At 47.7% G+C, this 26,731-nt stretch overlaps 2 protein-coding genes across 10 annotated transcripts; one reads left to right on the forward strand and one right to left on the reverse strand.

The window, feature by feature from the left end:
• Positions 1-671: 671 nt before the first annotated feature.
• On the reverse strand, positions 672-14,268 carry C6H10orf95 (chromosome 6 C10orf95 homolog). Of its 7 annotated transcripts, none has more exons than XM_018910660.3 (2): positions 13,289-14,268; positions 672-2,310 (listed from the first exon to the last, which is right to left on the reverse strand). In XM_018910660.3, exon 2 carries the CDS (start codon positions 2,244-2,246, stop codon positions 1,572-1,574), a length of 675 nt encoding a protein of 224 aa, XP_018766205.1. In that variant the 5' UTR covers positions 2,247-2,310; positions 13,289-14,268; the 3' UTR covers positions 672-1,571. The 7 variants fall into 7 exon arrangements, with proteins under 7 accessions (XP_018766205.1, XP_050832052.1, XP_018766206.1 ...); XM_050976095.1 differs by lacking the exon at positions 13,289-14,268 and adding an exon at positions 11,614-11,631; XM_018910661.3 differs by lacking the exon at positions 13,289-14,268 and adding an exon at positions 11,370-11,451.
• Positions 13,008-26,475, forward strand: MFSD13A (major facilitator superfamily domain containing 13A). Of its 3 annotated transcripts, XM_030240866.2 has the most exons (10): positions 13,009-13,070; positions 14,279-14,349; positions 18,769-19,037; positions 19,472-19,551; positions 20,349-20,798; positions 21,677-21,794; positions 22,755-22,851; positions 23,587-23,758; positions 24,297-24,490; positions 24,690-26,475. In XM_030240866.2, exons 3-10 carry the CDS (start codon positions 18,873-18,875, stop codon positions 24,941-24,943), a joined length of 1,530 nt encoding a protein of 509 aa, XP_030096726.1. In that variant the 5' UTR covers positions 13,009-13,070; positions 14,279-14,349; positions 18,769-18,872; the 3' UTR covers positions 24,944-26,475. The 3 variants fall into 3 exon arrangements, with proteins under 3 accessions (XP_030096725.1, XP_030096726.1, XP_050832051.1); XM_030240865.2 differs by lacking the exon at positions 14,279-14,349 and having other exon boundaries at positions 13,008-13,070; XM_050976094.1 differs by lacking the exon at positions 14,279-14,349 and having other exon boundaries at positions 13,025-13,066.
• Positions 26,476-26,731: the final 256 nt, after the last annotated feature.

The following is a 26,731-nucleotide window of genomic DNA, read 5'->3' on the forward strand; positions in this document are numbered from 1 at the left end:
ACCAACCAACCCAGCAGGAGCTGCTGCCTTTTTCCTATACTAGGTAATCAAAAGCATAACTGATTAGCCAGCTGTCATTAATGGAGGCCTTTCCTAGCCCATTCAGCAAGTCCCACTGCCACTGTTGGCAGCACAGCCAAAGAGAACCAGTTTGATCCAAGGTTTCTACAGCAGTTTTTCTGGTTCAGCCCTCTTGCAGCTTTGTCTGACAGCAGAGTTAACACATTTCCAAGAAGCTAAATGGGGAAGGGGAAATGCAGACAGTTGCAGAGACACTTTGGCAATTGGTTAAACAAAACCTGTTGCACTAACTAAGAAAAAAAAAATTAAAGAAAGTCCACTTGCTTTCCCTTTATAGCAATTCAGAACAACCAAGAGCCTCCAAGTTCACCCTCACAGTCTCTACTTTGCTATGCAGATGTGTAATATCCCATTCCCTCCCATGTGTGAGGCCAGAGGGAGACTAGGAGATTACGGGAGAGAGAGAAGGTCCCATATTTCTTCCATATCCTTATAAAGTTCCTGCTGGTCCCTACAGAAGCTGGCAGAAAATAAGCTAGGGCAAGGCAGGGTACTGCCAAGTGGGACAAGGCACCATGGCTGGGCATGAACCACAGCAGAAGCCATCCCTAACTTCACAAAAAGGTGCCAGATCTGATAGTAAGTTGCTCACAAAAGAGACTGATGTTATGTATTTAAGAATCAGAAATATAAGCATATGCATTTGGGTTTTTTTATTGTTTATAGTCATTTAAAAGGTAGAAGTTTTTAGAAGTTTGCAAGTAAGTCAGACCCAGGCCCTCACAGCCCTCCAGGCTTCCAGCACAGCTCTTCCAGTACAACCACCAAGCTATGGAAGTGCTGTGATTCACATAACTCCAGTAATCTCATGGGAGAGCCAGCACCTCCAACCAGAGCCAAGTCAGACCCAGAGCAGGGCCTCAACAGCAGTTTCAATAAGGACATGTGGCCAGGAGTACTGGACACCACACTATCAAGTGTAAGAGGATGGGGACGCCAGAGTGTAGGGAAGTGCTGCACAGGCCTCATGTGGTGATAAAGCACTATGATATGGTCATAAACAGCAGTGACAAGACATGCAGACAACTGTTCTTCAGAGTGTTCAAGAAACCCTGTGTCCTCTGGGACCTGCACTGCCCTCAGCCTGAAGGAAATTCGGCTTTTATCTCTCCAGGAAGAGAACCAGCTTACAGGCTTTTCCCCTGGACAAGGTAGGAAGAGGCCCATCTTCTCTGATCAAGAGCTGTAGTTTGGAGATCCCCCACCAGGCTGTGACCAGACAACCAAACCAGTGGAAATCAAATGCTCATTTCAAAACCAGGACCAACGAGCTTACCCAACAGTCAAGTGTCATGTGGTTTCTTCACAGGATGGGCATTGTGCGTCAATAAGGGTAAATCTGCCGTAAGATTGTGGCGGATGGGGGGCAATTAAATCAACAAGAATAGTGGTATCCATTGCTTGTGCTACTTGCCAACCACACCAAAACCAGTTGCCAGCTGGGTCCCATGAGGGTACTGGAGCAGCAGTCCATTGGGTATCCGACTCCCTCAATGTCTCAGTTTCTTTTTCTTCTTACGGTTCCGGTCCTCGCTGCTGTCATCTGCCTCACTGGCACTGGGCGTCACAGCCTGCTGGATGACCTTTTTCTCCACTGCATATTCCTGGTCTTCTATCTTGGGGTCTCCCTTGACCAAGAACTCTCCTTTCCGATAGGATATGGAAACATTGGTCCGGGGGTAGGTGCCATAAACCCTCCGGAGATCATCCTTCACAAATTCTGGGAGGTCTTTCCTTGGCCCAAACACTTTTCCAAGCTTCCCCCATTGAAGCTCCCCTCTCATTGTGAAGCCTTCTGGCCACATATCTCGATACTGATCTGACCTCTGGCAGGGAGCATAGGGATGGTAGTTTGCATAGGGGCTGTAGAGAGGGATAGGGACCATGGGAGGGAAGTGCCAGGTGTGGTATGGATGGATATAGGGATTGGAGGCACTATACAGATGATGATACTCCACCTGACCTCCTGCGTAGTCAGGGTAGCTGTTCCTGTCCACCACAAAGGTGATAGGTCGACTGTAGAAGTTGTGCATGTGAATGGGAGGGAACATCACAGATCTGGACATGTCTTCTGCTCTCCCAGGCCGCAGCGGTGGGTAGGTATAAGCAGAAGGTGGGATCATGGCTGGATAATATTCCCGTGGCACAAAGCTGGACTGGTACATTGTACAGGAGCCTGGGGTTTTACACAGGGGGCACTTCTCTTGAGAAGTTGCTAAGTCTCAAAAGCTGTGAGGACAGAAGGGGAAAAGACAATTTATATTGGTTATATACATTTTGGGGTGAATAAGGAGATGCACTGTAAGCATACCAACTAATTAATAAATAATACAAGGAGCTCCCCACAGCTTGCAGGAGCAGTAACCTACCAAGAACAAGTAAACCACATTGTCAGTGACTGCTTGTTAGCTCCTCTGCAAGACATCATTTAACCCACACATCTGAGTTGCAAAGATGTGAACAAGCTGACATAAAAACCAGTGAGGGCAGAAGAGTCACCCTCATATCCTCATAACTGCAGTGCTGGGAGGCAGCAAGATACTGTGAGGAGCTGAAGGCCCTTGAGCAGGCATAAAAGTGGGAAAGGCAGGCACAAGGGAAAGAAACAAAGCAATCAGGGAAAAGAAAGGAAAGAGGCAACACAGCCCAACCCTGCTGCAGTCATGACAACTGCCATCCTGCCCAGACAAGGAAATCTTGAACAAATAAAAAGATCTTCAGCTGCCCTTGACTCTCTCCCCATCCTCCCAAAGCCCTGCTTTTACTCTGATAAGCAAACAAGAGCTGTACCATTTGTTTATTTCTAGAGCAAAATCCAGGCACATCTATACTTCCTCTGACAAGTTCTCATGTACAGGTTTCTCTTTCTGGTCTCACTAATTACCATTCACGTTTAAGTGTACATTTACCTTGAACAACTCTGACCTACAGCTGAATTTGCTCCTAACCTGCCCTTGCCAGATATCCAAGCACCCTCCAGGGCATGAAGCAATGTCCTCCCATGACTCATTATCATCTCCCCTAGGGCCAGAAAGGAAGCTGTATATAGCATAGGGTTGTTTTATTTTTAAAGAGTTTGCTATCAGAGACAGGAAAAGATCATGCATAGGACTATAGGCAGCAAACTGGATTTTTTTTTCCCCATGAAGTTCAGATCCTGTGGGCTCTTCTTGCCTTAACTAGAGTTGCCTCTCCCACAGGTGTTAACCAAGAAAGAGATGAAAGTTCAGCTGTCCCCTAAGAGTTGCCTGACACAAGCAATGCTGAGTCAGGCAATGCAAAATGTTTTTTTTTCTTTTTAGCTAGCACAAGTTCTTCCTTTTCCTAGAGGTTCACAATGTACATTAACTAGCTCAAGCCTTTTTTTGCCATGGGTTCAGGGCTAGACACCTACACTCCACCAGTGGAACAGCAGAACAGCACTGGAGTATTCAGTCAAGACCAGGCAGCACCCTTAAACAAGACTTACAGCCTTGGAGACAAAGCCATCACCCATAACCATCACCCCCTCAGATAGGAGGAAATGAAACAAAGTTCACAACCTACTTGCCTAACTTGCTCAGAATGACCACAAAAATCCAAAGAGATGTTGTATGTCAACAGCAGCAAGAGGCAGGCACATGGAATAAATGGTCTCATCTTGAAAACCAGTTTCAGCACCTCTTTAAATAGCTCATCCATGCATTCCTATTGAGATCCACACTTCTGTAAAGTGCTTGTATTTCAGAGCAAGTGGTCTGCACAGAGAGCATGCAGTTATTGCATCCATCACATGAAACAAAGCAAGCCCAGCTTACACCCCTTCTGCTGGGTGTGCTGCTCCAAGCCAGTTAAGGACAATCCTGGAGAACCTGTTCTCATCTAGCTGATGACCAGCTCTTGCTCAAAAGCTTCTGTAGCACCCTGCATTTTGGCTGTCAGCATCATTGCTCCCAGGTCTTCCTGGCAGCTGCAAGAAGGACTGACAGGCCATCGAAATCACTGGGGGCTTATCACAAGGCAGCCTGAGCACAGCTACTAATTGCTTTGATTTTACACTGAAGAAAGATACGGGGAACAAGCTGGTGTCTTAGCCAGGCAGGATGACCTACAAGAGGAAGCAAACTGAACAGATAAGAAGGGGGAACAACATGAGGATTAAGCAGGGCTAGAAGCACTTCAGGGCAGCATTATCACATGCCCTACCACAGAAGCAAATACATTTTCCTGGAAGCAGATCACCCGGGGGGAGTGTGCTGACAGCCTACACAGGACTTCACAGCCCCAGAGGAAGTTTGCAAACCTGTCAGGGCAAGCCTTGACTGGGTGGCCTCTGCCAGGCCCCCCTTCACAGCTGCCTGCTGCTGCCCTGTCCCTGCCTGCTCCCAAGCACAGAGCTCTCAGACTGCCCAGCCACAGCCTTACCTGCAGAGGCACTGAGCCCCAGCTCCTGGCTTGCAGGGCCCAGCACTGCTCTGAATGCTTGGGTGTGTTGCAACAAGGTTTTGGTATGCAGGAGGCACTCCTGCCCTGCGAGCTGCACCCTGGTGCTCCCAGGGGCTGACAATGCAGTTTACCCCACCATTACACAATTGCCTGTTGTTCATACTGACCTTCAGGCTAAGTCATGACAAATCCATGTGTACAGGAGAAAAGGGCTTTGAGAGCACCAGTACCAGCTTGCCCACCCCATCCCTCACTAACCAGGAAGTAAAAGCAGACACTGCTCCAGGGAAAACAGGGTTTGCCCAGAAGGTGATCATTTGTCAGGCCACCTGATGGCCGGAAGGCATCAAAAGCCAGATGTTTAAGAAAACCAACTCCAAACACCAACACCAAATGGTACCACATGAGGAAGGAGTCCAATCCCCAGTTTCTTCTCCCCTTCCTCTTCTCAAGGAGACCTTATAGCACCTTCCAGTACCTAAATGGGGTCTCCAAGAAGGCTGGCAAGGGAATTTTCACAAGGGCAAGCAGTGATAGGACAAGGAGGAATAGTTTTAAACTGATGGAGAGTGAATTAAAATTGAATATTAGATATTAAAATTCTTTACTGTGAGAGTGGTGAGGCACCAGAGTAGGGTGCCCAGAGAAGCTGTTGGTGCCCCATCCCTGGAAGCATTCCATGTGAGACTTGATAGGGCACTGAGAGCTCTAGTCTAGTGAAAGGTACCCCTGCCCATGACAGAGAAGTTAGAACTGAATGATCTTTAAGTCCTTTCCAACTCAAACCATACTATGATCCACCTGCTCTTGTTTCTCCAGTACCAGCAGCCAGAGGCTGGCCTGGTCTTGGAAGTAAATACCTGACAGCCTCAACTCTTCAGGACCAACTATAGGACCAGAAAAGGAAAGGGGATCCTAGCTGATCTGTCTCTTCAGAACTACTATCCTCCTTTGCTCCACTTTCAAGTTCTGTTACCCCTTGAGAAAAAAAAAAAATTCAAAAATCACATCTGTTGCCCAGCATTTGAATGTCCTGAGCAGGAACAGGCAAAGCAGACCTTAAAACTTGAGCTCTGCTAAATGCTTGCCTGCTCCTGAGAGCCACTGACATCCACCAATACCTGGCATGTATTGGTGGCACAGACGGAAAGCCTGGATGGGCAGAGAGCAGGCTGTGCCTAGGAGCCAAGCCTCCTCACTCCAGGGCACCTAGAGCAGTGGTTGGCAGCAGGGAACAACAAGGGGCCAACACAGTAAGAAAGGCCGCAGCAAGAGACAAGGCAGCCTCTCCTTTTAACCCTTTCCAGCAGTTTTGACCTTGCTGGAAAAGGGTTCAGATCCCACTTGGCTGGTGCTGAATGAGACACCAGGCACAATAAAAAGGAGAGAAAACTCCAAAAGTGATCATAGAAAACTAACATAAGATTGTCATCTCTTCTTGGTGAGAACATGATACTGCAGACTATTCCCAGACTTGCCAGAGCTGAATCCAGCAATTCCCTCACCCACTGCCCCAGTCATCTTTCCCTCCTCAAACATCTTGGTGGAGGTCAAGGGGACTGACAACACAGCTCCCAAAAAAAGGCCTGACAAGCAAAGCATGCTTCACACCAGCTGCCCCACATAGAGTTGCTATGGAGCAACCAAGCAATGTTTGCAATACAAAATTAGAGAAGACATTCGATAAGAGAAGCTTTGGTTTCAGCCCTCTCAGTTACTGCAGGTGATGAAACCACCACTAGTTAAAACAGAAATGCCCAGGTCTGGTAGGGCTTTCCTAGTATCTAAAGCAGCAGAAATTACCTGCTAAAAATACAGAAGATCATGGTTCTTCTGAACATCTCAGGGCAGTAGAGCTTTACTATCACCTAGGCTAGCTTTGAATTTGGTGAGCTTTCTTTTTAGGTACTTGTGGAACACAGAGACCACTGTGAGCTACAGAAAACAGAGGAAAGAAAATTTTAAATTCCATGCCAGACTTCACATTCTGTAGGAGAGAGACTGAAGTGAGCCTGACTGAATCATGGGCATTACCAACACACAGGTGTGCCACAATACCCAACATGTGAAACTTCATACAAGTATCTCACATGTCTGGAGAGACTGGTTTCACCAAGTCCTCTGTCCAAGCAGACAAGGGTTCCCAGGTCAGGCTAGCAGTTTGGATGGGTTTAGATACTGCCTCAGGGAATATGCTGCAAGCCAACACAACTGTAGGGACACTGGGCCCATGGGAGAGGACATTACCATCTAATTTACTGGAACTCTCTACCCAGAATATTTTCATCTCATTCCATAGCCCTGTGATCAGCTCACAAATGAAGATACCATTAAGTTACCCTTTCCTCTGTTCCAGCACTCAAGCTTTCAGACTATTCTTTCTAGCTTTTTTCCTGACCTCCTCCTCCTCTCCCCATCCCACAAAAAACCCACAGATCTCCTGCCATTGCTCTGTAATAACTCCCAAGGGTACAGGGATGAATACTGCGAAAGCACCAATTTCCCCCAGCCAAGAAGATGAAAAATAAATGAGTTATTTCCAGTTAGTTTCCCCATTTTGAGTAGAGTCTGCAAAATTGTTGCCACCTTACAAAGCTTTGGTAAAGACTTAAAAAAAAAACCTAAACTTCAAGGACTGCTTAAAGTAAGATGTTAAAATTGAATGTTTTTATGCAGCCAAGGTTTGTCTTCCATCACTCTGGTGTCAGTCCCCCACATATCCAGCATCCTGGTAGCTGGAGATAGTGCGTGGGAGAAGATCATGACAAAGCAGTTTCATATTTTTCCTTGTCACTTCTATCTCTTTATTGCCAACTTAAGGTCATGCGTGGTTTGAAGTCTTTTCAGTAAAACTCATCCAGGAGAAGACTCCCAAGTACTTCTTGGGGAGGTGGGAAAGCAGTACAAAAAGCCATACAACACAATAACTTTGATCCTCCACCACCAGTACTGATCCTTAGGACAGAAGCACTTGGCTGCCTTCCTAAACGGGATGCTTTCTCTTAGCCAGACATGCCTGGCAGCAACACAGGAATTCAAGGAAAATGCAATAGCTCATTAAAAGCTGCGCCTTTTCAGGCCTTTGTTTTTATCTAGAGGACCAGATTCCCATAGTAGTGCTTCTAAATAATGGAAAAACTTGCATTTTGAACACAAACCCACTCACCTCCTCAACATAAAATAGCACCACATTTTGCTACACTCCCCAAGAGAAAAATCAACCCACACTGCTCCAGCAAAGTACTCCAAGAAGTGTTAAATACTCACACAAGGGGTTACTGCATCACACCCAGTTCAAGGTACCAGCAGATAGCAGTGATTAATAGCAATACAAATCAATGCTGTAGAGAACAAGCCTCCACACATCACTAACCCAGTCTGAGGAACTCCCCCAGCTGTGCTGGGGTTCTGACCCTGTTTCCCCTCACCCCTCTTTCTATCAGGAATTACTTCACGGTCCAAGCCAACTGGAAGAATATCACAAGCACAGCTGATATAAGAGCTCCATGAACAATCCCTTCAGCTCAGCCAAGGGGGAGAGTTTAACTTCTGAAGCCAGAAGACACCAGTCTCACCCTGCTATTACTAGTGCACCACGAAGAAAAGAGCTCCAGCTGGCATTGGTAACTCTGGAAATAGCAGCTAATGCGTTCTACAGTCAGTCACCCCTTATAGAGGCCCTTTGAAGAGGGAATAGATCCATTTCAGCTATTCAAAGCAACATTCCCAGAAAGCACTGAAGTCTAGTGTGGGTCTGGCATTTGTTTCTGAGGTCTGTGCAAAGCCCAGACTCTGTATGAAATCAAAACACCAGGGAAAGGCCAGGTCATTGCAGAGCAAGTCTTTACTTGACAGCCGTTATCCAAAAACCACCTCCCTGCATAACTCTGCTCAAATAGCAGTCAAATGCAACTCACTGGGGACAGAGAGGTTTGGAGCAGCCACTCCTACTCAGTCTACAGCTGCTGAGTAACACAGCAGCTCTGGAACAGCTGTGCCACCAAGAATAAAACATGATGAGTGTTACCATAGGGTGACTCCATCAGCAGGCAAGGCTATAGAAAACATCCCTGCCTGCTGCCAGGTGATCCTGACACTGACACCTATTCAGCCTCTCCCTGGGCATGCATCTGCTGCACCACAATATACATTTTGGATATACTCCACAGTTTCTCTTTTTCTGACCCATTCTCCTTTCAGCTTAGCCTAACTTCTGTGTTATTAAAGCTTCTACCACCATCATTCTCATCTTCCCAGTAACCACTGCAGGCACCCTTTACATCAGGTGTCTTCCTCACCTGAGGTTCAAATCTGTGTCCCATGTCTCAGTACCCCAGCCACCATGTTATTTCTCATTTAAACCCTTTCCCAGATGCAGCTGTGTATGTAGACACTAGTCTTTCTTCAGTTGAGCGTATTTTAATGTCTATTTCATAGCATTCAGTCCTAAGGATCACCTCCATGTTAAAACACAGCCTGCACACACCTGCTGCTCCTCTCACTCAAGAGTTCATCTGACACCCATCATCCCCATCCACACATCTTCTTCAAAGATCTCACTACCAGTTAGCTCAAGCTCCTAAATTAGGAGGTCCTGGTTGAGCCCCCAGCTGTGACTTCTGCCCAGCTATTCCCCTTCATATTACAGTGTTGAGGGAACAGACTCAGGGCACTAATTATATCAAGCACACTAATAAGTCAACTAAACAGCCAATAACTTCATTAATGCACCAGTAGCTTCTCATGGCTATTTATATCACTTTGCACACAGCTATGAAGCTACTAATCAAGTCTTACAAACCACACATGATGCTGTTGAGTCACCCTTCCCTCCCACACCACTTAGCACTAGGATGCACATCTACCCCACTTTGCTCTGCCCTCCCACAACAATTCTTTCCAGCATCGACCTGATGTAGAGTCCAGCAGGTTGTTCAAAGAGCATCACTTCAGCAGTCCTGTGAGCTTGGGTCCTCAGGCTTCACAATCGTCTGGACACCTAAAATCCTTCAGTCAGCTGATCTTACCTTTGTCTCATTTTATACGTTATTCTCAATTTCAGGATCCACTTTTTCTGCCACATTCATGCTTCCTTTACCTCAGTCTCCTCCCAAACAGCCAATCCACCCAGATTATTTCTTCCTCAGTTTTGCCACATCCATAATTAAGCCTGACAATTCCGATATCGTTACCTTGGTAATCTCAGCCTTATATGGTATTACCGATGTGGTGCAGGTGGCCTTGAAAGGTTTTACCCTACAAGAGCTGCTTCAGACAGTCCATTTTGTTCCTCCTGGTTATATATTGTTTATTTTACACACTCCAAGACAAATCATTCAATTCCAGCCTTAATTCCCATGCCCAGCTCCAGTTACCTACCAGCACTTTCTTATCTTGCACAAAGACCGTTTGCATAACAGAGCAACATGTTTTGTACTTCCACAGCATCCTACTCTCACAGCTGCTTGATTACAAGTCTTTGTCCTTGAAGTGTTCTTGGGAGAGTCTCCTGATATCCTGCAAACGAGTTAATGGACGACACAGCCTGGTTCTCCAGAATGAGGTTGTGCCCACAGTGGATTTCCTCTGTTAACAAACATCAGTGCCACAGAAAACTATTTGCATTTTAACTCTTTCTTCTTTAAATAGATCCTATTCCCACATATCCTGCACTGAGGATGGATATGCAGAAGTACAGAAGGCATAGTCTTATGCACTTGCATCTTCCCGGAGTGTCAACATCCTAAACAGTAGGACAGGGCAGGAAAGATTATCCACTCTTTGGGGTTGTATTACATCCAACATACCCCTCTGGCATATAAGGGGGGTTTCTGTTACAACAGCAACACACACTGCATTTCTAGTGTAGTTCAAACATCTAAGCTAGAACTACCCATGGGAATACTGCTCTTATTACATCCCCAAGGCCGACAGCTGCAGCATCTGCTGATCTACAACTTTGTTATAACTAGAAAAAAAACCAACCAACTAACTTCTGTTATGGTCTTTAGACAATACAGAACATCAGTCACAAATAACACTATTGATTTTTTTTAAATAGGAATCAAAAGAAAATCTTGTGTTTCCAGGAATACAATCAACTCAAAGGCTTTTATAGTTCATTTTTTTCCAAATTAATGTGTTTAAAGCCTTTCGTCACACAACAATAATGATTTACATTAGTATCTTTCACAAGTAGATGATGCTAAGAATATTACAGAGTAGAACACTGGCAGGAGTCAATACTACAGCCAAGTTATGATACTGTACGTGGACTAGCACCCACATGATCAAACAGCAGATGTGAAAATAGCACCACCTGCAAAGGGGTTTGTGTTTTTAAGAAGCTAGGCAAAATACAGAATATCTCAGTCATCCACAGCTCTACTACTGCAAACGTTAAAGGTAGCATTCAACTGCAGAAACATTGCAAAACAGCCCAGTCTATAAGTGCAGAACACAGAGAGAGATTTGCTTGGCATATGTGTACTCACACATGGAGAAAAGACAACCAGGAGAATGCCTTCACTTAAACAAGGAACAGTAGGACACACAACCTGATCCTAAGAAAGCAGGTTACTTTCCACAGGCTCTTTTTCGCTGAAGTACCATAGGGACACACAGGGAGGGAGGAGATGCCCTAAGAAACTGCATTAGACCTAATGGAAGTTTCTCCTGTAGTAACCAAGGCACCAAAACTTGCCTGAGCATGCCCTTATACCTTAAGATGGCAACAGGAGGATCATTCCTTCAGCAATTACATTACATGCTCAGACATGGAACAAGGATACGAGACACAGGCAAAGCAGCAGCTAAAATCAGCACATAAAGCCAGCATGGAAAAACCTGAAAAAAGCACTCACCAAAACTTCAGGTTCTTTCTCAAGTCAGCAAAACTTAAAGAATTGTAACCTTTAAAGCAACAGACTAACTAACACAGAAAAGAACCCCCCCATTAAATGCTTAAAAAAAAAAAAAAACAAAAAAAACCCCACCCCAAAACAAAACAAAAAAAAACCCCTAAACCCTCCCCTTTTCTCTTAGTGTTGGTCCTCCCCAAGCTTTTTACTCACACTCAGCCACAGATAAGCTGGTATTTGTACTCACAGCTCATCCAGATCGTAATTAAGTAAGAAGCCATATCAGTGGCTCCCATCAGTACTACCTTATTGTAAGCACCTGCACTGTGGTGGATCTTTACAGACAGAAATCTCCACAGGAGTTTTAAATGGGTGACTCCTGCAAGGTCAGCTCATCATCACCCAGCACAACAGCAGCAGTAGTGCAGCTCCTTTGGGATGCTTACTGATTCCGTGATATTAGAGGTCTTTTCCAAACTAAATGATTCTTTGATTAATGTCTTATGCCTTGCTCTGCTGCAGGTGATCTCAATAGCTGAAGCTAAATACCTACAAATCACTCTTTAATTACAAACTATGTTGATTACAATTAGTTGACTGACTTCTAGGAATTTATAAAAATTACCTTCTTAAGAAGCTACTAGTAAGTTTAATGTGCAAAACCACGGGTAAGTAATAGGGTGCAATAATACCTTCCTGTGCACAGCAATTGGCTTTTGCCTCAATTTTTTGTGGTGAAATTTCCCCTGGTGAAATTTGAGAGCAGCTTAACTGTTGCAGTGAGAGACCAAAGGTGATGCATATACTGAATATAGGGGTTGCTTCTTTGAGAGAAAGGGCCACAGAGAGATCTTAAATGATAATGGACAATATTAGTCCTTATTTTCTGAAATACACAGGATGAATGGAAATTAATCATGGGAGAGAAATATAAGTTGCCAATTCCTAAGACCAGAGACAGGTTATTTGCTGGATTACTGCCCCACCTTCCCAAGCAGCCATGTATATATTTTGGTTCCCACTAAATTATTCTGCAGCTTGGCACGTGCTCTTTGGAGAAGAGGAGGCTCAGGGGGGACCTCACTGCTCTTTACAAACCCTGACAGGAGGTTGTGATGAGGCGGAGGCCGGTCTCTTCTACCGTGCCTACAGTGAGAGGGACAGAGGAAATGACCTCAAGCTGGGATAGTGGAGATTCAGATTCAATACTAGATTTTTTTTTTGTTTGAGTGATCAGGCATTGGAATTGGTTGCACAGATGGTGGAGTTGCCATCCCTGGAGGTTTTCAAGTGGCCTCTGGAAATGGCACTGGGTGATACGGTTTAGTGGCTCACGGGTAACAGTGGTGGCGATGGGCTGGCGGGTGGACTGGTTAAACTTGAAGATCTCATACAATATTGATGATTCCACGATGATTCTACGATTCCCTGTCTCCAAGCGCTGGCGTCCCGCCCAGGCTGCATTTCCATGGCGACGGGCGGACTGACCATAGAGGTGGCGCCACACCAGAGAGGCTCGTGCGGCTGGGGGCGGGGATATGCAAATAAGGGAGCAGCGTGCCCTCGCACGCGATGGCTGCCGGGAGGTGCTGGCGGCTTCACTTGCCAAGACGCAAAATGGCCGCAGGGCGGGGCTGAGGGCGCGCATGCGCGGCCGCGCCGTGCGACGGCGGAGCGGCGGGGGAGCGCCGGTGCCGGACGCAGGTAGGAGGCGCCGAGGCGGCGGGCGGGCGTCTCTCCCGCCTCATCGCTGGCCCCGGTCTGTCTCTCTACCTGTAGTGTGGTAGGGTGGCAGATCCCTCGTCCGCTCAGTGAGGTGCTACGGGTAGGGTGGGAGAGACACTACCCCTCGGGGGGGCGCCTCTGTGGTGTAGTGGGGACCTCCCCTTCCCTACAGTGGTAGAGCCCTGGTGGATACTTACCTCTGCTATCGTGGATGATCCCACTTTGGGTCGGGGGGTGCCATCGCTCCCGGGGCTCAGTGCTGGAGGCGGTGGGGTCTGCCTCCCGGCAAGGAGAGGGGACTCTGGCATTGCCCTCCTCTCCCGGAGTGTGCCGCGGGTCTCTGGTGTCCCTGTTACGCCTTCCCTTTACCTGGCAGGCTTCAGCCCACTGCTATGGAGCCTGCGGGAGAGCCCACCAGGGAAGGATGGCAGCGCCTCTGCCTGGCCACCTCTTCGTCTGCCAGGGTTGCCAGGTCTCCCCGCAGCGTGGAGAGCCGCTGCGGATGGGGCACAGGGATGGCAGCGCTGCTTGGGCTGCGCTGCCCAAGTCACGGTGTCCCCATGTCCAGCCTGACCCGGCAGGCATCGCATGGTTCCCCGCGCTCCTGTCCCGCACAGGGGGCCAGTGGCTGCAGTTGGTGACCCAGTCAGTAGCATGTGGCCTTGTGGCTGCATGGGGCCCTGCGGAGGGACGGTGGCCTTGGAGGTTGCGCAGGTGAAGAGAATACCTGTTCCCGGGAAGCTGTGTAGCAGAAACTCCTGGTGGCTGCCCCTGGCAGAGTGGTGAAAGTTGCTTCTCACCTGGAGTTTCCTGTCAAGTCTTAACAAAGAACAGGCAAAATGTGTGCAGTAATCCCCTCTTATAGCTCCTTTGAAGCAAATCTTGGGGTTTGTTTTCATTGACGATTTCAAACTTACTTCTAGTTTTGTAATTTGAGGCCAGAGTTACCTGGCTTTGGTTCCCATCCTTGTGCTGTGAGGTCCATTACAGGATTAGAGCTTATATTTTCAGCAAATGATCAGGAACAAGTTTTTTAATACATCTAACACACTTCCTTTACACTGTAAAACAATGAGTTCTTTAGACAGGGGATGTTGCATGCTGTGAAGGTAAAAGCCTTGCCAAGTTCCAAGGCTATGAGATCTGCCCTGTTATCTCTATATTGACAAACCTTGTGCTCTTATTAGGGAATGAGATCTGATTGAACAAGATTACTCAGCTGGAGCACAGCTCCGTGGAAGCTACCAGCTGGTTCAAGGTATTAATTGTCTGTATGGCATTTGTGTTTGCATGTATGAACTCCGCAGGGGTGATGGAAGCACATGATTGCTTGTAATAAGAAGGGTTTTACTTAACCTCATGATGCACAGTCATCAATGATTGTTGAATTGGTAAACAGTACTGGGAAACACCCTCATAACATCTTTCAGTCATGTTTCCATGCCTGATCCAGGTGGTTTCAAAGTTTTCATTTCTTCACACATCAGATACAAAACTGCTGGGAGCCTGTTTTGGGATGCTTGTTCAAGTTTCACACAGGACTGTGTTTAATGCTCCCTCAGGAGTCCTTGATACTAAGGGATTATCTGATGGTGTTAAGAGGGTTTCAGGAGAAGTATGGAGTAGAGAAACTGAGAGCCTTGGAGTTACATTCATCTTTAAGGGCACGTCAAAAGGGTGCACAATACCAAAGTTTTGTCAGAGAAGCCTAAATTTTGTGAAGTGTATCTAGGAAGGAGCTTTCCTGGGACAGAAATAGGATTTTGAGAGGTATTTTTTTGTTTAGGTGGAGGCTTTTGGTTTCATTCATTCACATAGCTCTGTGGGGGGGATTTCTTGTTTTCCTGCCAGAGTTTTGCCAGAATCCAGGTAGCTTTGTGGGGTGAGGACCCTCTGAGATGTCTTGTATGGTGGAGGTGTCCTGGGGTACCATGTGTGGTAGGGAAGGAGTGTGCAGAACCTGGTCTGTGCTCCCAAAATGGGCTTATTACTGACAGATAACCCTGACCAGACAGAGACATCCATGCCTGTCACTTGCAGGCTCTGGGAGGAGTTGATGTGCCCAGTACCAGGTGTTTTGCTGAGACAGGTCACAGGACATCAGCTCTTCCACAGGTGCAGCTCTAGCCCAGCTTCCCTGTGAGTGGGGCCAGACCCCAGCAGCCAGGTCCTGTCTGGCTGTGACAAATGTCTATAAATAGAGTTTTCTCTCAGGTGGTTTTTTCAGCTGCTGGGTGGATTTGTTGTGTGGCAGTTGCAGACGTACAGAGCTGGCTTAGTAAGCCCCTCAAACCCCAGAATATGCAGCAGAGGCAGTGTTGTGGCAGCTCCAGCAAGCACAGACATATTCTGAAGTATTATTTGGGATTTCAGCCTGCATTACCCACACAAGGGAGAATGAACATGAGAGCCATCCTGATACTGCAGTCAGGTCTGCAGATGGCTGTTTCAGGTTGCTGAGTGGCAACTTCAGCTCATAAAAATCATCTGGCCCTGCTTAAAAGGCTTTCTTGAGCCAAGATTCACATGTATGGCTCTGCTGCTGGCTCAGTACAAGTAGCTTCAGCTGTGGAAGGCTGGAGCTCAGCCTTGTTGTAAGGCCAAAGCATTGCCGAATCACCACGGGACACGAGGACTCGTGCATCCAGCTGTGAGCTGGCTAGGAACTTTGAGCACATGTGTGAGCCCCAAGCTGTGGTGTGTTCCAGACACAGCTGTATGCCAGCACTCTCAAACAAAAGCAGTGCTTTCCTGGTAGCCAGTATTCCAACATCCTCCTCAGGAAGATAAGATCTGTGGACGTCACTGGCAGGAGCCAGATGTCAAATGCGGAGGAGGAAGTTTCTCAAATAAAGACTCATTGCTTTTTAATTTATGAGCTTGTTGCTTTATGACTGTGTTAGAGGTTCAGTGTGAATGAATGATGGCTATTCCCTCCTGCAGCTCCTTTTCCTATTCCTTCTTACAGCCTCATGTTGAAAAGTTCTGACATACTCCATGAATAATTCTCCATCCCAAGGAAAAGGTTATGAAAATACCAGTGTGGCAGTAACACAGTCCTTTGGGTGTAGAAGTGAAATCTGCTTTTTAAAGTCAACTGTGATTTGTTTCTTTTTAACTGCACATTTGCAGATGAGAAGGGAAAAAATATCTATCGAATGACCTAATGACTATCCTAGCAAATGTGACATCACTTGCAAATATCAGCTGGCTGGAGAGGTTGCACATCTGTGAGGGAGTGATGAGGGAGCAGAAAGAAAGGAAGTGGAACTTCACCCTCTTTGAACAGTGCTGTAGCATTTATATGACAAAATGAGGTGTCTCTGGAAATTTCAACAGCTGTGGTTTGTGCAACATGTGCTCAGTGAAGCACTTTTTGGATGGGGACAGCATGAAGTACAGCACTGAGACCAAGTCTTGAGCAGGCTCTGCTTTCACACAGGTTTTGAATAGCAAAGGCAAGCCCAGGAGAAGAATCACTCTAGTAGGTCATACTGTTAGTCTGTCTCTCCCCATATCCTGCCCCACGGTGGCAGCAGGAGGTGCTGTTTAGGGGGAGAGCGCAGGAGTCTGGGCACCATTCATGGCTTTCCACTTGTCCACCCCCAGCCTGCACAGCTGGCTTGGGGCAGTTAGAGGCGATTTCCCTGCCTTGCTCCCTTTAATAGCTGTTCGTGTATGGCTCTTTTCTGTGAATTTGTCCAATCCTTTGAAGCTGCTGCCCAGCTCTCTAATGTCCTTTGTTAGTGAATGTCAGGTGTTTACTACCTGCCAGGTAAAGAAATATTTTTGTGTGCTTTAAGCTGACTTCCTGCTAGTTACAGTGAGTGTTCCCAGTTCTTGTGTCCTGACAATTCCATGAAGGAGCCCACCACACTGATGTCTTCATCTGCTCTGCTGTCAGTCCTCCACAGAAGACTTTTGGTGAGAGGGGCAGGGGACTTGCATCTTGCCTTAACTTTCCCTTCTTCTTAACCTTTGTCTTTACACATTGTGACTCCTTTCCAATTCTTGACCATACAAAATGAAATTTCCCCTTGAGTCTTGTCTGTCTTTAATTATGTCTGTAAAGGTTCATTGTCTGGCTCAATTCTCTTCCAAGCGGTGTCTTCCTTTTTTCTGGCCATGGGTTTTGGCCTGGCAGGAATGCAGAATTGTGTCTGAGCTCCACAAGGGCTCTGCAGTTGGATCCAGTTGAGGTCTAGGGCTTTGGCTGGGAGTGGAACCGAGGTGCAGTTTCAATCTAGTGATGTAATTGATTGGAACAAATGCTGTTCCTGCTCCTTCTGAACTAGTTATGAGGAATTCCTTGGCCTAGGCAGAGCAGATGGTTATTTTTGCTTTTCTGATCTTGCCTAGAAGTGGTCAGACTCATGGCTTCAGGGAAATGCTTAATGGGACTGTCCTTTCATCAGGTTTCATACCCAGACGTTTATTCTTCTGCTTGATTTCCTGCTTGGACTTGCTGCAGCTGGTGTTGCAAGCCCAAGAGGATGGCGTGGTGCGTATGTTCCTACTTCTTATGTGTTCAGTCTTATCCCACATTGTATCGGAGTTCGGTGAATGCAGACTCTGGAGGGCTGAAACAGGAGTGGCACACAGCCCTTTATCTTGCTTTTGACAGTGCCAAGATAACAACCTTTTTGTCACCCTTCATGCGAGTGCTGTGAACAGGGCATGATGGCATGGGCTGGAGAAGCTGACTTGTACTCATTTAAGAAACCCTTATGTCTCATATAAGTGCCTTGTGTTTTGCCTTGGGTCTGTAGCAACTGGTGTGTGAGAGAAAGCTCAGCCTGAAAAGCAGAAGAGAACATTTCTGGCCCCAACTCCTGGCCACAAGCTCCAGTTGGTGCAGGTGTGAGGAGTCCCCCTCTCACACTCAGCCCCTTGTGAATATACAGTGACTTGTTCTCATCTAAGGCTGCTGTGTCCACGTGTTTTATTTCTGTATATATTGCCATCCAGCCAAAGCATCTTTATTTCAGACTATGGTCCTAAGACTTAGGCCACTCCAAGACAAGCCGAACAATTGCTAAGGCACTTCTGCTTACTTTTATTGCGTGATGGCAGCATGCCTGCTGCAGTTGTGTTTTGGTCGTGTCTCTTCATGCCACAAAGCAGCAACACTGCTCACCATAAATAACTCCTGTCTGAGCCAGCCCAGGTGCAGTAAGCTGTGACTGCCTGGGGAAAGCATTGTGCACATGTGAGGTTACATCACAGCTCTTGTCATTTTTATTTGGATGAAAATTTACGTGAGTACCTAAAAATACCAGTGACTAGGTGTGTTTTCTGAAGGCTGCTTTGTTGTTTGCAGCTATCTAGCTTGATTCTTCCTCTGACCTTGCCTTTAAAGAGCTGGATTAATTGTCTGCTTGCTGGATAACAAAGAACATTACAGGGTAAAGGACAGGGCAGGCTGCTCAGGAGGAGGCAGCCATACCCCCAGGAGCCCACAGTCTGGCTTCAGCTTAATGAAACAGCTTTAGTGCAGCAGACAGCTTCTAGTCTCTTAAATTCCCTCCAATCCACTTTGTAGCAGCTCCTCAAAACAATACAAATTCTGATTGCTGCATACAAAGATTTACCAATTAACTGGATTCACCTTTTACTTTATTTAAGAAAATGAATCTGTTTTCATTTTATGTTATTTATTTTTTTTTCTCTCCTGCAGGAGCAACAATGGATTGGCCACAACAAAAATGTAGTAGGTGTTGGGAGAAGACATCTCACCTGAAATGGAGGTGATTGAAGGAGCTGAACACTGACTGCACCAACATGGGGCTGCGACTGCTGGCTTGTCTTTTCCATTTGCCCACTGCAGTGATCTACGGGTCTCTGTCGCTCTTTGTTTCTATTTTGCACAATGTGTTCCTCCTGTACTACGTGGACACCTTCGTCTCTGTTTACAAGATTGATAAACTGTCCTTTTGGATAGGAGAGGTTAGTTTTTTTCCATTGGCTTCTGTGCTCTTTAAGTAGGAAACTCTGAAACCAAGACTGCTCCTTGCTAGAAATGTGAAAACTGTTAGCTATAACAGCAGTGTTCCCTTTTGGAGAGGGAGCAAGGGAGCCTTCCAAGTGCTAACTTAGGCTTTTCAGTTTTTCCCACTTACGTAAAAATAGAACAAGCTGGGACAGAAAATGCAGAAAATGCCTTTCCTCTGGGGATGTTGGGGTGTTTCACAAGCAGTGAAAACCACTGGCCTTACTGCCAGTTGCCCCAGACAGGAGCATCATACAGTGGTGATGGGGCAGGGAAGGTGTGCTGGGACTGTTCCTGCTGACAGCTCACCATGCCAGCTCAGCACTGCTTGCTTTGGTGACAGAAAGGAGCTGTCCTGTGAATTGTTTCACTGTCCTGTTTTCTTTCTTAGACAGTGTTTCTGATCTGGAACAGCCTCAATGACCCTCTGTTTGGCTGGCTGAGTGACCGAGTATTCCTTAGCACACAGCAGTAAGTGAAGTTCAGAAGAGTCTGGGAAGTTGTTTAGTCTCTGGGGAAGATGATGTCAAATTGGCAGCTTTAAAATGATGGCGTGGGAATGGCTTACTGGGCATGGAACTCTTAAATACCTCCTTTTTGTGACATCTTTGAAGTTTGGTGCTCATAAATGTTGTTTCAGTACTTGTCTTTTTAGAGAAAGTCACACACACTTATTGGGTAGATGTGGCCCTAACCCTTAACAGTCATGAGTGGTGCAGAACCTAAAATATGGGCATATAAAATCTCCAGCCCCTGCTATATGAGCAAGCCTGTTAATGGGGTGTTAGAGAGTGTCTGTACATGGTTTGGGAGGCACAAGGGGGAAAAGTACCGTTATTTCCACATAGAATGCCTCAGACCAGTTGTTCCCAAACTCTATAGGATGGAAGGCAAGATAGCTCTGTATTGTTGGCCATTAGCATTTCTCATGTATTTATGTCAACATTTTAAGTAAAGTAGTGGTGTGGCTTCCTGCAATTAGTAAAAACTCATGAAAATAATTTACATTGCACCAAGTGCAGACAGTACTGCACTGTCAGGGAGAGAAATGCTCTGGAGAAAAAAAAATCCCTTTTTGGCCTTCCTAAACTTATATTTTGAGTGTATTCACTATTAGCTGAGAAGATATCCGATGTAGGTGGTTATTACTTGAACAAAAGCTGTATTTGTGTCTGTGCCACTTACATGACTTCCTTGGAGAGGAAGAATATGTGATCATGCAGGGTTTTGTCCAGGTACGTAAAATATTTTTTTTCCTTCTGTTGCAGGGCAGGAGCAGAGATTTCGTCCCCTGAAGTAGTTCTGAAGAGGCTCAGAGCACTAAGCCACAATGGCCCCCTCTTTGCCATTTCTTTCCTGGCTTTCTGGGTTTCCTGGGCTCATCCTGGTTTGCAGTTCCTCCTTTGCCTATGCATGTACGACAGCTTTCTCACCATGGTTGACCTCCATCACAACGCCTTGCTTGCAGACCTGGCTGTTTCAGCAAAAGACAGGACAAGCCTCAACTTCTACTGCTCCCTCTTCAGTGCCATAGGCTCCCTGTCTGTCTTCATGTCCTATGCAGTGTGGAACAAGGAGGACTTCTTTTCCTTTCGCATATTTTGCGTCCTGCTGGCCCTCTGCTCCATTGTTGGTTTCACCCTGTCCACACAGCTGCTCCGCCAGCGGTTTCAGGCTGATGGGAAAGCGAAATGGGACCAGGAATCAACCCTGAAAGAGTAAGAGTCACGAATTCCCAGCAGGGACAAAGGGCTGACATAAATCTGCAGCAAATAAATATGTGAGAAGATCCAGAATGAGGCAAAATTTGTTAATTATCTCTCGTTCTTGTCTATTGATACAGTTTTCAGGATCAGCTCTCGCACTTGTCGCATTCCTCTGAAAATAGAACAAAACTGTCTTGTGTCAGCCCTCGTCCAAACTGGAGGCAGAGGCCTAACCTGCTATATGTCCATCCAGTGTTTAGAACACGAAATGAGTTCATGTCTAGAGCACTCAGTGAGGACTGTGAGTCGTAAAGTGATAAAAGAAGCAGCTTATGATAGCACTCATGCTTGAGCATGAGATCACATTGCTGCCCATGTCCTACGGAATTGGACAAGTGAATGTCACTCCCTGTCACTCACTTCAGCTGCTTGATAGTATCTGGGCTATTGGTAGACCAGACCAAGCTGATTTTCCCTGTTCAGCTCCTTCCTCAGGTTGCCTCACTTGTCATCTCTTGTTATGAGCTGCCAGCATTATGCTGTAGAAGCAGCAGATCCTGATGAGATCTGCCAGGTGAGCTAACTGCAGGGACCTGGAAGAGGAATGGATGTATAGTGGAATCGCTGATAAGAGGAGAATGTATTTCTTGGCAGAAAGGTCAATTTTTTTATTAAGAAGACAGATGTTCTTTGGGAGACCTGTTACCTGTGCTTCTTACTAGCAATAAGCAATCATTGTTATAGACTCCACTGTTTTGATTGGTCCAAGAATATGAAAGGTCAGGATGGGAGCTGAGAAGAGAGAGCTCTGCATCTGCACGGGGAGAGCTGGGAACTCTGTCTTGGTGTGAGGGATTTATGGTTACTTTTTATCCTTCCTTTTCCTTTAGGCTGTACATTGAGAAACTCTCCGTCCCCCAGGAGAAGAGGATCACCCTGGCAGAGTATCTCCAGCAGCTCTCCCGGCATCGCAACTTCCTCTGGTTTGTCTGCATGAATCTCATCCAGGTAGGCACAGAAGTGACATGCTGCAATTCATGGGATGAGTGCTGGCTCTGGCTCTTTGAGATGGATGATTCAGCAGTATGTAAGTTCCTGAGGAAGGGCAGAGATGTTCCCAGCACCCACTTGCTCTTGGAGCCTCCTGCACATGCTGGCTGATTCAGCAGCTGGTAGCCACTCTCCCTGCTTGTGAGTAGGATACTTCCTGAGCAAGCTGTGGGGTGCCCCTTCCTCTCTCTGCAGCGTAGGCTGGCTTATGAGGGCTGACTGAGGGCTGTGCGGCCCATATGGGGTGCAGAAGCACAGGGCCTGGCTCAGAGAGAGGATGAGTTTAGGAGTGCTGTTTTCTGTGTGGCTGTCAGCACAGTCTCCTTTCCCTTTCAATTTTCCTGAGGCTCACACCACTGTTCTCACTGTCCAGCTGGATCCATCTCTCAGCTGGCTTTTACCATTTCTGTTCTTCATCCTCTTCAGTGATGACTACCAAATGCCGGCAGCCTGCCCAGCTTTGTGAGCTGCAGTCATGGCTCCCTGAGGATCTTTCAGTTTCCCTCAGGCAGATGCTGGTCTGCATCTTTTTGTTCAAGCCTCACTGCCTTACTGATGTCCTCCTGCTGGCTGCCTCCTCCCTCCTGCCATGCCACTGTCTCCCCTAGCCTCATGGTCACTGCTGTCACCTGCTGGCCCTGTCTGCCTTAGCAGCACTGTGCTGTACAGCTGGGCAGTGGGGCTGACTTTGGGCACAAAGTGGGCATAGCTGATGGCATTGCAGCTCTGCAATCTCAGCCAGCAGTGTCAGAAATGTCACAGCCAAGGTCTTGCTCTGCTGAAGTACTCCAGGCCTATCCTGCATGATCCTTTGGCATGGGGCTCCTAGGACAACAGAGCTCAGAGGGCTGTTAGCTTTTTCTGTTCTTTCTCACTGCTGTTCCTGCTGACCAGCTCGTCTGCATGCTGCCTTCACAGGTTTTTCACTGCCATTTTAATAGCAACTTCTTCCCTCTGTTCCTGGAGCACCTGCTGTCAGACCAGATCTCTGTCTCTACTGGATCCTTCCTGCTTGGTGAGTTTCAGGTGGGACTGGAGGGAGCAGCTGAGTTACACAGGACCTGGCCCGAGTCTGGGTTTGCCCTTCCCAAACTCCATCTGGGGAGAGGTGTGTTCACATGCAGGACTCTGGGCTGTAAAATTCACACATGCACGCACCCCACACATTTCCTGGGACCTTTGAATTGTCCTTCCTGGGCACACAAGTAACTTGGAGCCTTTTCTATTAAGGACAAGCCTGATGTACTGGACACCAGACTCCAGAGAGGTATTGCTCTGAGCACTAGGGGCTGCAGAATGCAGTGTTCCCAGGATACAGCAGAGAATACAGCCCTAAATTTTATCCCTTTCCTTCTGCAGCATACAGACCATTTCCAAGCTGCCACAGATATGTGGGCATTGGTACTAGAGTTACTCTGGGAGGGTTCTGTGCAAGCCAGGTCTGGTCAGGCAGTCCTGTCTCTCTCATTTCTGCTCCAGGGCTGAGTTGCAGCCTCTGCATGACACTGGGCAAGTCTTTTCTTCCTTTCTGTCCATGAGGTTGATGGAAGAAGGTCTCCCTCTGTAGGAAAGTGTGTGCTGTGCCACAAAGCCATGGAATAAATCTGCTACAGCCTTCTGTATATGTGGAGGAGCTGCTCTGTATTGTCCAACTGGCAATAGGCAACCTTGCTGTCTCTCTTGGTATTGTGTCTGGGGGCATGGTGGAAAGTGAAACTCCATCAAGCTGTTTCTGCATCTGTCTGCTCAGGTGTTTCCTACATTGCCCCCCATCTCAACAACCTCTACTTCCTGTCACTCTGCCGCCGCTGTGGGGTTTACGCTGTGGTGCGAGGACTCTTCTTCCTGAAGCTGGCTCTGAGTGTTGTCATGTTCCTGGCAGGACCTGATCAGGTGTATCTGCTCTGCATCTTCATTGCCAGGTAGGCAAGCACTTCCCCTGCCCTCTGCTTCCTGTGAAGCAAAATGCGTTGTCTCTGTTTTAAGAAGAGGAGTGGAAGACAGGGAAGAGGGGGAAGGATCATACATAAGCCATATGGTTTCTAGCTCTGACAACACATGGGACAGGTCACTGCAGAATCCACAGGCTGCCCTGCTGCAGAGTGAGGGAGGCAGTGATGTTCAGGAGGTCACAGACCAGCAGGACTAGTGGCAGCTTGCACCTGCATTTGCCAAATGCTGAGAGCTTCTCTCTTCCGCAGCCCTCAGTGTGTGCTATAGCTGCCTGTGAGCCACAGGCTCAGTGTGTCCTGTCCCCAGGCCTGTCTGTGTGGCAGGTCAAGACTGAGGTGCGGGGTACAAAGTCTTAGTGATAGTGGTGTTCCTCTTCTGTAACTAGGGCGCCTGAAATTGTTATTTGAAGTGTGGGGAAACCTTTTCCACCCTTCCCATTTTTTCTGTCTGTCACATTTTCCCTGTTATTTGATAGCCCTATTCAGTGCTTTGCCTGTTGTTCTGCAGCAACCGTGTGTTCACAGAAGGGACCTGTAAGTTACTCAACCTGGTGGTCACTGATTTGGTGGATGAGGATCTAGTCCTGAACCGTAGGAAGCAGGCAGCTTCAGCCCTGCTCTTTGGGATGGTGGCTCTGGTCACCAAACCGGGCCAGACCTTCGCCCCTCTGATTGGCACCTGGCTGCTCTGTGCATACACAGGTAAGGATGCTCCTGGGGAAAGCAGTGGAGTAGAACAGGGTAGAGTTCAGTGTGTGGCACCTTGTGCTGTGCCCTGGGTGGGTGCAGAGGGCTCTTCAGTTGCTAAACTGTGCCTGGTCTCCATGGCTGGTCACTCAAAGAGAATGGACAAAGACCCATCCCCACAGCCCCATTCTCACAAACTCTTCTCTGACACCAGGCTACGACATCTTCCAGCGCAACCCCCTGAACAACGTGGTGAGTGCCCAGCCGAAGCTGGAGTCTGCTGCGGCCTTGGAGCCAACTCTTCGCCAGGGCTGCTTTTACCTCCTCGTCTTTGTGCCCATCGCGTGCGCCCTGCTGCAGCTCCTCAGCTGGTCACAGTTCAGCCTGCATGGGAAGCGGCTGCAGGCAGTGAAGGCTCAGCGGCAGAGCCTGACACAAGGCCAAGCACCAGAGATCAAAACAATCTAAGGGTGCCTGAGCCCTCAGGATGCTGCTGGTTCCAGGCTGGTGCTGGAGGGCAGGTGAAGGGTAGGGATGGTGGGCTGAGAGAGCCTGATGTTCATGGTTCAGCTGTGAAATGCTGTGATGCCAATGTTTGTTCATTCCAGGTGATCATCGCTGGGGAAGGCAGAGAGGTTCAGCATGTGAGATAGATCGCTTGATCTCAGGAGCAAGAATATTTTATCCCAGCCTGTCCCAGGGAGCAGAGAGAGCTGCTCATTCCAGCAAAGAGGTGCTGGGTTGCAAGTGCTAGAAACAGACACATCCCCAATGCACTTTTCTTTGTGCTAGACATGGCTCTTGGGAGCCACAGCCTCTGCAGCTGAGCAGGAGGAGACTGCACAGGGAGTCCTTCTTCACTAGAGCCTTTCACTCTTGTGGAGTGGGGGGCTCCTGAGGGACAAAGTGACCAAGGGAATGATTATCAAACAGGAGCAGGGATGGCAGGACCTTGAAGGCTTTCCCAGTAACTGGTAGAACCCTCCCACTTGCAGTGCTGTGGTTCTTGGACCAAATCCACTCTTAAGCATTTGTTCACAGGACAATATGCTGCACAGCCAGGATCTGCTGGGTGTGCTGTTTTATGCTGAGGTTCCCTTCTCTGGCCTTGTAGAGGAAGTTATTGCTGGCCTGGAAAAGGTGCTGGGCTTGAACTGAGCTCAGAGCCTTGAGCTGTATCATTTCACTGGGCATCCCATTGCATGTGTTTATCCCTCACTTCCCCTCCACAGCCCCTACTACTCAGTGCTATCACACAGCTGTACTGTGAGCCCCCTCCCATTCTGGGCAAGGTCAGGGAACCAACCTCTAACCCAGCTGCTGGAAGTGCCTCCCTGCCCAGGGCAATCCCAGGTGACCCGGTGAGGCAGCCTGGTGCCCTCCCCTCTTGCAGGAGAGCACAGCCTGAAGGAGATCCCAGGTCTTGCTTTTGTGCCTTTGATTCCTCGTTGAATCCTGTCTGACACAGTACTGGGCAGTCACAGGGTTGGGATTTTACCCCTGTGGGGACGGGCAGACACCTCAGCTCCTCTGTGCTAGACAGTGTGAGTTGGATCATCTCACCTGCTGAGAGCATATCAGAGAGCTGCTGAGCCAGGGACCCAAGGGGAGCAGGTGCTTTCGTCTCCTTGGTTTTGGCTGAGAGCGGATGGACAGGTAATCACCAAAGGGGTCTCTGAGGCAAGGGAGTGACTACTCAATCCCTGTGATGTGTTTGGAAGCAGGCAGAAGGGATGTGCTGCAGGAGGTGGGGGCTTAGCAGGCAGTGTTTGAAGCTGTTGCACGTTGAGGGATGTTGTTAGTTTAGTCCCAGGTTCCCTCTGGGGTCTCAGCCCGCCAGCCTGCCTCAGGACATGGCTGCCTTCTGTCTTGGACCAAGACATTCCTGCCATGAGGCTGCTGTAGTTCTTACTGGTTCAATCATAAGTTATTTGTGCAACTTCTAACCAAGTTTGAGACTGATTCTCCATTTCATAAATTAAAGATGATCTTTTTCTGAATTGCTTGATGATTATCTTCTAGCCAGGGGGTCTAGCCTGGCTGGGTGGATGTGGTGCTGTGGGGACACAGCTGTGGCTGGGTGGAGACAAGGGGACAACTCCTTCTCCACAAAACTGCCCTGAGGCTTGGCTGTTTCTGCAGGGGGCAGAGGATCACCTACCTTTGAAGCGAGTCATCACTGACCCCTGCTGCTTTGGAAGGGCCCTGTTCCTACACCAGTGGGTACTGGGGACAAAACGGGACAGTCATAGCACT

This window comes from Serinus canaria, chromosome 6, assembly GCF_022539315.1.
Source record: "Serinus canaria isolate serCan28SL12 chromosome 6, serCan2020, whole genome shotgun sequence".
Taxonomy (NCBI): Eukaryota; Metazoa; Chordata; class Aves; order Passeriformes; family Fringillidae; genus Serinus; species Serinus canaria.